General features: G+C 51.5%; 1 protein-coding gene across 1 annotated transcript; it reads right to left on the bottom strand.

Annotated features, from left to right (window-relative positions):
* Positions 1–624: 624 nt before the first annotated feature.
* LOC131938625 (toll-like receptor 4) lies at positions 625–4,173 on the bottom strand. The gene is made up of 5 exons (XM_059296730.1): positions 3,538–4,173; positions 2,914–3,043; positions 1,657–1,869; positions 1,349–1,517; positions 625–1,156 (listed from the first exon to the last, which is right to left on the bottom strand). The coding sequence occupies exons 1-5, from the start codon at positions 4,112–4,114 to the stop codon at positions 965–967; spliced, it is 1,281 nt and encodes a 426-aa protein (XP_059152713.1). The 5' UTR covers positions 4,115–4,173; the 3' UTR covers positions 625–964.
* Between the last annotated feature and the right edge of the window lie 6,092 nt (positions 4,174–10,265).

Here is a 10,265-nt window from a genome sequence, read left to right as displayed (position 1 = left end):
TTTATTTTTAGATCCGAATTAACAAAAAAATTAATACATTATTCTACATGTACTTTAATGAAAAACACAAAAAGTTAAACGTAAAGTTTCGGTCACATACAGCTTTAAATCCTTGTGTTAAGTCATGTCCCATATATGATTCTGTTAAATATAGACCCACCTCTCAATTCCACATATACTTTTAGTCATCAACATAGTTGCCGTGATATAAAACTCCCGTTCCGTTGGGTTGAAAAAATAACCACGAGCAGTGCCGTATACATTTTTGCATTGTTTATGCAGTTTAGGTTTTGTTAAAACATCATGTTTGGTGACGTTGAAGGTCACATGGACACACCCCCAACACATAAAGTTGACGGTGCTAGTGTCCCATCCCCCTGCGTATTGACCTAATACATTGATGGTACAAAATAAATTACAAGCTAGGCCTGATTAATAAATTGATGCCTTTGTGATTTAAAACATTGGCAGTCCCGAGTTTAAGGTGTGATGTTCTGTTCTTTAGAGAATGGGACCTAGTGGGTCGGAATGTAGAACATATGACTGCTTACTCAAACTAGCCTGACATACCCAACCCCCCCCATCTCCCCCCCCCCCCCGACACACACACACAATGACCCAGTCGAAATAGTCCCAATAAAAAGTCCCGACATATTGGCTCCCATCTAATGTGTTCCCGACATAACGGGGGCCCGACACATGGGTTCCCAACATTTAGGGTCCCGACATATTGGCTCTCCACAAATGAGCTCATGACATAGGGCCTTCCGACTGATGGGCGCCAGTCAAAAGGGCTCACTAGATATTGGCTCCCGACAAAAGGGCTCCCGTCAAATGGGCTCAAGACAACTGCTCCCAACAAGTGAGTTCACGACATATGCAGGGGTCAGTAGGTACAAAGGTCATCTGACTAAAGGTTGACCTCTGAGACCAGACTTGTTACATTTAGACCAGCAAACGTAGACTAAGAGAAAATACAGTCTCTGATCTTTTGCTGCTGCCCATAGTCCAGCGTCCTCTGCAAGTCTTTGACCACTACGATCCTCGTCTCGTCAATGACGTCATACAAGTAGTCTGGAATGTTCTGGTACTGAGACTCCTCCACAAGCACGAGCACGCGGCGAGGGTTGAGTGACGTCACTGAGTGACTGGCGAACTGGTGAGACCAAGGATAAATTAAATGACCTCATTTCTCTCTACAAAACATTTACATGTCGAGTCATTGAGACCGTTGACTTTCATAAGCATGCACACACATGCACACACACGCATACACACATACATACACACGCATGCGCAAGCTCACACTCACCCACGTACACACACAGTGTAGAAGTGTGGAACTGACCTTGATGACGACGTCACACAGCTGGTACCTGTGCAGGAAGGTGTCTGTGATCACCAGCATGACCCTCCAGCTGTTGCGGATGGCCTTGAAAAACTGCTGGTCCGTGTAGCCGGGGCCAAGGTCACGTTGGTGGATGAAAGTCCTGACCTTTAAACTGTCCTCCAGGAAACTGATCACGTGATTTTAAAAAAAAAGTCTGTTTAGAAAATATCGTATACTTTTGAGTTGCCCCACCCCACTATTCCCAGTCTTTTGAGTACCACCCCCAACGCTAACCCTACCACATCAGGCTAACGCCCTTGACTCACCCACTCAACTGGTGATGGACGAACAGGAAGTCGTCATCAGCGTAGCCGAGAAAGACATCGTACTTGTAGTCGTCTGCAGACAGGACCCGTGCCGGGAAGAGCAGACGACAGATGAAAGCCAGCAGACGAGTCCTGAACCTGAGGACCAGGACAGCCGACAGGAAGGTAAACAGGTGCAGGGACAGCAGGACCAGTGACGACATGAAGTACATGCTGGAGATAGAGTGGGCTGGTTTATGAGGACTCTTTTGTGACTCCACCCTCCAAAAGCAGCTCCAGCAACAGTAGCCCCACCCACCAACAGCAGCCCCACCCACCAACAGTAGCCCCACCCACCAACAGTAGCCCCACCCACCAACAGTATCCCCACCCACCAACAGTAGCCCCACCCACCAACAGTAGCCCCACCCACCAACAGTATCCCCACCCACCAACAGTATCCCCACCCACCAACAGTAGCCCCACCCACCAACAGTATCCCCACCCACCAACAGTAGCCCCACCCACCAACAGTAGCCCCACCCACCAACAGTAGCCCAACCCACCAACTGCAGCTCAACCCACCAACAGAAGCCCAACCCACCAATGGTAGCCCCACCCACCAACAGTAGCCCAACCCACCAACAGTAGCCCAACCCACCAACAGAAGCCCAACCCACCAATGGTAGCCCCACCCACCAACAGTAGCCCCCACCACCAACAGTAGCCCCCACCACCAACTGCAGCTCAACCCACCAACAGTAGCCCAACCCACCAATAGTAGCCCCACCCACCAACAGTAGCCCCACCCACCAACAGTATCCCCACCCACCAACAGTAGCCCCACCCACCAACAGTAGCCCCCACCACCAACTGCAGCTCAACCCACCAACAGTAGCCCAACCCACCAATGGTAGCCCCACCCACCAACAGTAGCCCCACCCACCAACAGTAGCCCCACCCACCAATAGTAGCCCCACCCACCAACAGTAGCCCCACCCACCAACAGTAGCCCCACCCACCAACAGTAGCCCCACCCACCAACAGTAGCCCCACCCACCAATAGTAGCCCCACCCACCAACAGTAGCCCCACCCACCAACAGTAGCTCCCCTTCCCAGCAGTATCCCCACCCACCAACAGTAGCCCCACCCACCAACAGTAGCTCCCCTTCCCAGCAGTATCCCCACCCACCAACAGTAGCCCCACCCACCAAAGCGATTCCAGACCGAAATAACTCCCCCACTGACTCTGATTCCTCCTACAACAGAGCAGTTACCTGCCGTAGCAGTGTCTGTAGAAACCTTGCAGGTCGGCAATGACGTCACTAATCTTCAACCGCTGGCCATCTTGCGATGTGCAGGTGTACAAGTCTCGACCAATCAGAAACTGGCTTCTTTCCAGCCAGCCTGAAATACAAGTTTGATTGTAGGGCAGTGGGTGGAAACTTTGGTAGGGCATAAGGGAGAAGTTTTATCTCAAAGCAAATCTGAAAAATTTAATGGAGTGAAGGTGGGTGATCAACAAAGCCTTGCGTAATGTTTGGGTTAAAACTATTGACGTCACTCACTCTGGGTTCGGGTAAAGGAAAGTTGACCGCACTCAGGGTTAAGGTAAAGGTAACCGCACTCAGGGTTAGGGTAAAGAAATGTTGAAATCACTCAGGGTTAGGGTAAAGGAAAGTTGACCTCACTCAGGGGTAGGGTAAAAGAAAGTTGACCGCACTCAGGGGTAGGGTAAAGGAAAGTTGACCGCACTCAGTGTTAGGGTAAAGAAAAGTTGACTTCACTGAGAGTTAGAGTAAAGGAAAGTAGAACTCACTCAGGGTTAGGGTAAAGTTTACCGCACTCAGGGTTAAGGTAAAGCTGACCTCACCCAGGGTCAGGGTCAAGATTGGACTCACCGAGGAATCTGATCTGCGAGCACATGCAAGCGATGTTGTTCCCGCCAAGCCTGAGCCGGAAGTTTGGCGTCTGCTGCCAGTGGGCCGTCAGGGCCTCCATCTCGGCCTGCTCCAGGTAGGTCACGGCGTTCTCCGAGAGGTCAAGGTACTCCAGGTCAGGGGTGTTACCTAGGTCAAAGGGCAAGCAGCTGAACCGGTTCTTTGCTAAGATGACGTGTGTCATCATGGGATTTCTCCGGAACAGGCCCGCCGGCAGCCGGTTGAGCCGGTTGTTGGAGAGATCAAAGTAGGTCAGATACGGCAGGTTTGCGATGAGCCGGTCACAAGACAGCCGGCTGAAGAAGTTTTCCGGTCGCATAGACTTAAGCCGGAGAATGCGCAGGCCGGGGAAGTCGTCGAAGAAATAGTGCTGCACGTCCATGAAGGTCCCGCTCAGGTCAAACAAGGTCAAGGCCGAAAGCCCTAGGACTCTGCCTGTTCCGGAAATGACGTAGTTGTTGACGATGTACAGGTGTCTCACATTGCCAGCTTGTGTGAAATGAGCGTTTTGGTTTCCGTATCTGGTGACGCCGTTCATGATATCGACCACCCTGAAGGTCCGCAGACTAGGGGGGACACGCAGGGTCCAGTTGACGCCGGGAGTTGGCAGGTTCCCCACCAGGTGGAGCTTGTCTGAAGGATCAGCTGACCGCTCGAGGGCTGGTGAACTTTCTGAGACTGGGCGTCTGGCACTGCGAATACCTTTCCCCATCTTGTCATCCCTGGGCAGGGCGTGTGTGGTGGTGTACATTCTGCCCTGTGTTGGAACGATCTGGGGTAAGTTACGGGGACTTGTTTTAATGACGTCATCACCGGAAGCTATATCATTATACTCATCGTCTGCTGACACACCTTCCAACTTTGGTCTGACGTCATCATCGCTTGACGCCACAGACGACATGACAACCTCTTCGAGTTTCTGTAAGCTGGAAATTTCTAGAACGGCGATTCTCCAGCCGACCCGCCCCAGGTCGTTCTGGGAGAAATCCAAGGTCCTGATGCTTGTCTTCCACTGGGGGCTGATGAGGGCCCCTGGGGCCACGGCTATCAGGTTGCTGTTGATCCACGCCAAGTGCGACAACTCGATCTGCCTGAGGAACTGGGTGGTGATGTTGGTGATGGTACCATCCTGGAAGATGATGGAAGGTGTATTAAAGACTCGCTTGTAGTGCGTTTCTATCAGCGTCAATGACGTCAGCTTCTTGTTGACAAAAGGTTTGAGTGTCCGCGCAATCTGCTGGTTGCCGATCTTACAGTTAGCGATGACCAGGTTCTGCAAGGCGTCCAGTCTCTGGAACGTGTCATTGTGGAACGTGACCTTTCCCGGGTCAACGAACTCGGGGTCAATGGCCAGCTGGTCGAAGTTGTAGACGGTCAGGTTGAGTAGGGGCAGGCCCCACAGGGACTGTAGACTGACGTTGGTGGTGCTGGTCACGTGGGTACACTGCAGCCGCAGGCTCGACAGGTGCGACAGGTTGCGGAACTCTGGTCCCAGGTGGAGCTCACCCGGGGGAGCGTCCAGAGCCAGGGACTCAAGCATGGGCAGGTAGTGGAACAAGTCGCCACCCGCGCCCCGGGGAGCCGCGTTTGACCAGCACCCTTGGTTCCAGTTGTCTGTCAGCTGTAAGGTTTTCAGGCGGGGAACATGGCGGAACACGGCAGGCGGCAGGGAACTGGTGCACGTGACGTTGATAAAGTTGCCCTCAAGGTCAAGGACTTCTAAGTTTTTTAAGCCCCGTAAAGCGTCAGCCTGAGCGAGAATATACGTGTAACGTTCGGTGGGGTGCGGGGTGCTGTGTGATAGGATGTGTTGGGGTTGTGTGAGGTGAAAATGTAGTGGGAAGGGGTATGGTCGGTTGTGTGTGGTAAGTAAATGTTGGAGTGTATGGTGTGTAGGGTGTGCGGAGTTGTAGGATGTGTGTAATGACTAATGTGGTGGTTTGTCTTGTGGTGTGTGTAGTGTATGGTGTGGATAAAGTATGCTGTGTGCTGGTACATCTAAAAACAACAGCCTATCCCTGACAGCCCTGTTATCTATATGCAGCTGTCCTCTACAGCTGTCCTCTACTAACATGTGCTCTACTACCCTGACCCCCTACACCCCTGACCCCCTACACCCCTGTCCCCTACACCCGTGTCCCCTACAGCCCTGTCCCCTACAGCCCTGTCCCCTACAGCCCTGTCCCCTACAGCCCTGTCCCCTACAGCCCTGTCCCCTACAGCCCTGTCCCCTACAGCCCTGTCCCCTACAGCCCTGTCCCCTACAGCCCTGTCCCCTACACCCGTGTCCCCTACAGCCCTGTCCCCTACAGCCCTGTCCCCTACAGCCCTGTCCCCTACAGCCCTGTCCCCTACACCCGTGTCCCCTACAGCCCTGTCCCCTACAGCCCTGTCCCCTACAGCCCTGTCCCCTACAGCCCTGTCCCCTACAGCCCTGTCCCCTACAGCCCTGTCCCCTACAGCCCTGTCCCCTACAGCCCTGTCCCCTACAGCCCTGTCCCCTACACCCGTGTCCCCTACAGCCCTGTCCCCTACACCCGTGTCCCCTACAGCCCTGTCCCCTACAGCCCTGTCCCCTACAGCCCTGTCCCCTACACCCGTGTCCCCTACACCCGTGTCCCCTACACCCGTGTCCCCTACACCCTTGTCCCCTACACCCGTGTCCCCTACACCCGTGTCCCCTACACCCGTGTCCCCTACACCCCTGTCCCCTACACCCTTGTCCCCTACACCCGTGTCCCCTACACCCGTGTCCCCTACACCCCTGTCCCCTACACCCCAGTCCCCTACCCCCCTGTCCCCTACACCCCAGTCCCTTACCCCCCTGTCCCTACCCCCTGTCCCCTACACCCCTGTCTCCTACACACAAACACCTGTCCCCTACACCCCCTGTCCCCTACACCCCAGTCCCCTACCCCCCTGTCCCCTACACCCCAGTCCCTTACCCCCCTGTCCCTACCCCCTGTCCCCTACACCCCTGTCTCCTACACACAAACACCTGTCCCCTACCCCCCTGTCCCCTACACCCCAGTCCCTTACCCCCCTGTCCCTACCCCCTGTCCCCTACAGCCCTGTCCCCTACACCCCAGTCCCTTACCCCCCTGTCCCTACCCCCTGTCCCCTACACCCCAGTCCCCTACCCCCCTGTCCCCTACACCCCAGTCCCTTACCCCCCTGTCCCCTACACCCCTGTCCCCTACACACACCCCTGTCCCCTACCCCCCTGTCCCCTACACCCCAGTCCCTTACCCCCCTGTCCCTACCCCCTGTCCCCTACACCCCTGTCTCCTACACACAAACACCTGTCCCCTACCCCCCTGTCCCCTACCCCCCTGTCCCTACCCCCTGTCCCCTACACCCCTGTCTCCTACACACAAACACCTGTCCCCTACCCCCCTGTCCCCTACACCCCAGTCCCTTACCCCCCTGTCCCTACCCCCTGTCCCCTACACCCCTGTCCCCTACACCCTTGTCCCCTACACCCGTGTCCCCTACACCCGTGTCCCCTACACCCGTGTCCCCTACACCCGTGTCCCCTACAGCCCTGTCCCCTACACCCCTGTCCCCTACAGCCCTGTCCCCTACAGCCCTGTCCCCTACCCCCCAGACCCCTACCCCCCCCCTGTCTACCCACCTGTACAGTGCGGATGTTAGACTGCTGGATGCTGAGATGGCGCAATGTGTCCAACTGCAGAAAGTTGTCCCTCAGATGCCGGATGTTGTTGTGGTCAAGCACCAGCCGAGTTGTGGCGTCTGGAACCCGGAGCGTGTCTTTCTCTGTGACGCCACATCCGGTCAGATTGACCAGCAGCTGGCCGTCTGCTAGGCTCCTGACCCGACCACACGCCACGCAGCTGTTGTCTGGTGCCGGGCCGTCTGCTGACAGGCTGGTGACGTAGGTGCCGTTACAGTTCCAGGCAATGACCAGATCGTACGAATAGCCTGTGACGTGTAAGTGACGTAACACAAGGACGACACACACGAGCAAAAGAGACGTGGGCATGACGTCACGAGCATGCTTGTCTCTCCTGAAAGCATAAACAAAGGCTCTGAATCGACTTCATCTTGTTTAATTGTTTTATTTTTTTATTTAAAAAAATACTCTTATATTGGAGGCAACATTGGAAGTGCTGAGTTACAGGGGGGGGGGGGGGGGGGGGGGGGTTGGGGGAGGGGGGGGAGTACACAGCAAAACATTAGAAAAGGACTGACCAGAGTTTCTTCCAGGCATCTCTTCGGGGGTGCTCTGCCCCCCCCCCCCCCCCCCCCCCGAAGAAAAAAGTTTGGAAGAAAAACTGGGACTGTCGTGTGTGAGGGGAAAGACAAAGGTACAGACATGATATAATTATTGTCAATAGTTTCAGCTTCCCTCACGACTGCAGAGGTGATGAGGGCCAACAGCAGGAAAAAGCTGACATTAATTTGCAACACTGGCGTCAACGATTTTGTACACATTTCACGAACGGTGGAGTCGGCGGTGATGTGCTTGCTTGCGGCACTTCTGTTTACTTTTTTAGTTTCAAAACATTTAATAAAACTATAACATTGTCGAAGTAATAATATAAAGAGAGGAATAAAACAAAGATACGTACCACGTTCTGTAGGCTAGCCTCAAAGTATGACTTCTGATGCAGGCCTGAACTATTTCTTGGCATTCACAAATATCCGGCAAGTGCTCTGGCCGATTCAACCCGGCATGTTGACTAAAGGTTGGTGTAGCGCTGCCTACATGACATCACCGTAAGCCTACCGTATTACCTATTGGACAGGCCCAAGTCTCGCGAGTTCTCGGGGACACCTGACGACATCTTTGTCACGCCCTGCACAAGGGGGTGAGGGGGGGGGGGGGGAGACCAGCTTAACACAGGTAGAGGGGGGAGAAAGAGGTCAAGGTTTAATAACTGTAACATTCGCGGAAATTAAATGCCAAACTATTTTTTACAAAAGGTTAATTAAAAATCAATATAGCCACTTTGTTCTCTATAGTCTACACGGCGACTCGGCGAAAACAATGGACTGGGGGGGGGGGGTATTAGGTGAGAGGTCATATGTCATATCTTAATGTAATTTAAGCCACATATTATCAGACAGTGTGCAATCAAGAACTCCAACCTTACAGCACATCTTCCACATAGTCCCAAACATAAAACAGACCTTAAGCCTACCCAAGCTGACTTAAAAACCTACCCATAATGACCATAAACCCACACAGACCTTAAACCTACAAATACAGACCTTAAACCTACAAATAAAGACCTTAAACCTACAAATAAAGACCTTAAACCTATAAATAAAAACCTTAAACCTACCCACCTCAGGTCCTCAACTTAACCCACTGAGACCACAACTTTTCCTACTTCAACTCTAACTTTAAACCCAAGCAGGCCTACCCCCCCCCCCCCTCACCAAGTACCCTAAAGTTAAAGTTACCCAACGACACTAAATTTAACTGCTAAAACAGACCTCATACCTACCCTAACTTTAAACCACTTAAACCCTAACTGACAAAAGTTCTAATCCCAGCGTTGACTGGCGTTTAATGACCCCGACACTAGCGCCAGTCTATAAAACTGCCCCCAATAACCTCCAGCTAGATAGACACACCCAGAACAAACGAAGGTCTTATACAAACCAAGTTCTTGTGGCATTTTCGTAGGGTTTTCCAAAGGAAGTCACGAAGTCCTAGTGTTAGGTTACCCCCCCCCCCCCCACCCACACACACACCCACACCCCTCCCTACACACACATTAAATTTGTCAACATTGTGAAAACATTTAAAATTAAGCGTGACGAAACTTTGTTTACATTTTAATATTTACTACCTGTATAGGGCTTGCACTGAACTGTGAGAAAAACTTACCTGTAATCGTAAAGGGACGTAACTTGTGTACATATTAAGCATGATTGTAGCTTCATGTATAGCTAACTTCATCAACATTAACGGGTAAGGTTTGACCACACATGAGTTCATTTAGGTCAACACTGAGCTGTATATTTTCACCACACTTTTGTATTGTGTATATTATTAACACATCTCTCAGTGTCTTTTTTTCCAGAAATATTAAATATTAAATATTTCACAGTGTCGTTTTTCTAAAAAAATATTAAATATTTCACAGTGTCGTTTATCTAAAAATAAAATATTTATGCAAGGCCTAGCCGGGACCGTTGTATTTAAATAGACTGGACGTGACATCAACAACCTTCCTTCTATGTTACTGTCACACACAAGTAACAAACATAGCAGCAAGGTCTTCTGTTTTAAAGGTTTTAACACTAAATTAATGTTATACCAACGAACATCATCTAGCATTAAACGGTGTCGTAAAGACAGACAGGGCAGCCCCAGTCAAAATATTACCATGGGTTTTTATCCTAACCATCGCCCACTATCGACATAACTACAGGACATCCACCCATTCAACTCTTCATATAGACACAACTGCAAAGATATTTGAACAACACTTCGCCTTGACGGTATGGAGAACGGGAGCAGGGTGTTAATCCAAGTTTAATATTGAGGCTAGGATTATGATTATCTATCCGGTATTAAATTGAGGTTTTTCAATATCATTGTGTTGACAGAAAAAACTTTTTGTATGGCTTTCATCCCTTTCTTCACCTTTGCATTCTCGACGCTTATGTTTACACATCAACATCAAGAAAAAAAAATAACACATGTAGCCTAC

This window comes from Physella acuta, unplaced genomic scaffold (assembly GCF_028476545.2).
Source record: "Physella acuta isolate Inbredline_101_S28 unplaced genomic scaffold, ASM2847654v3 ptg000253l, whole genome shotgun sequence".
Lineage (NCBI taxonomy): Eukaryota > Metazoa > Mollusca > Gastropoda > Physidae > Physella > Physella acuta.
This window is presented reverse-complemented; position numbering and strand designations above follow the sequence as displayed.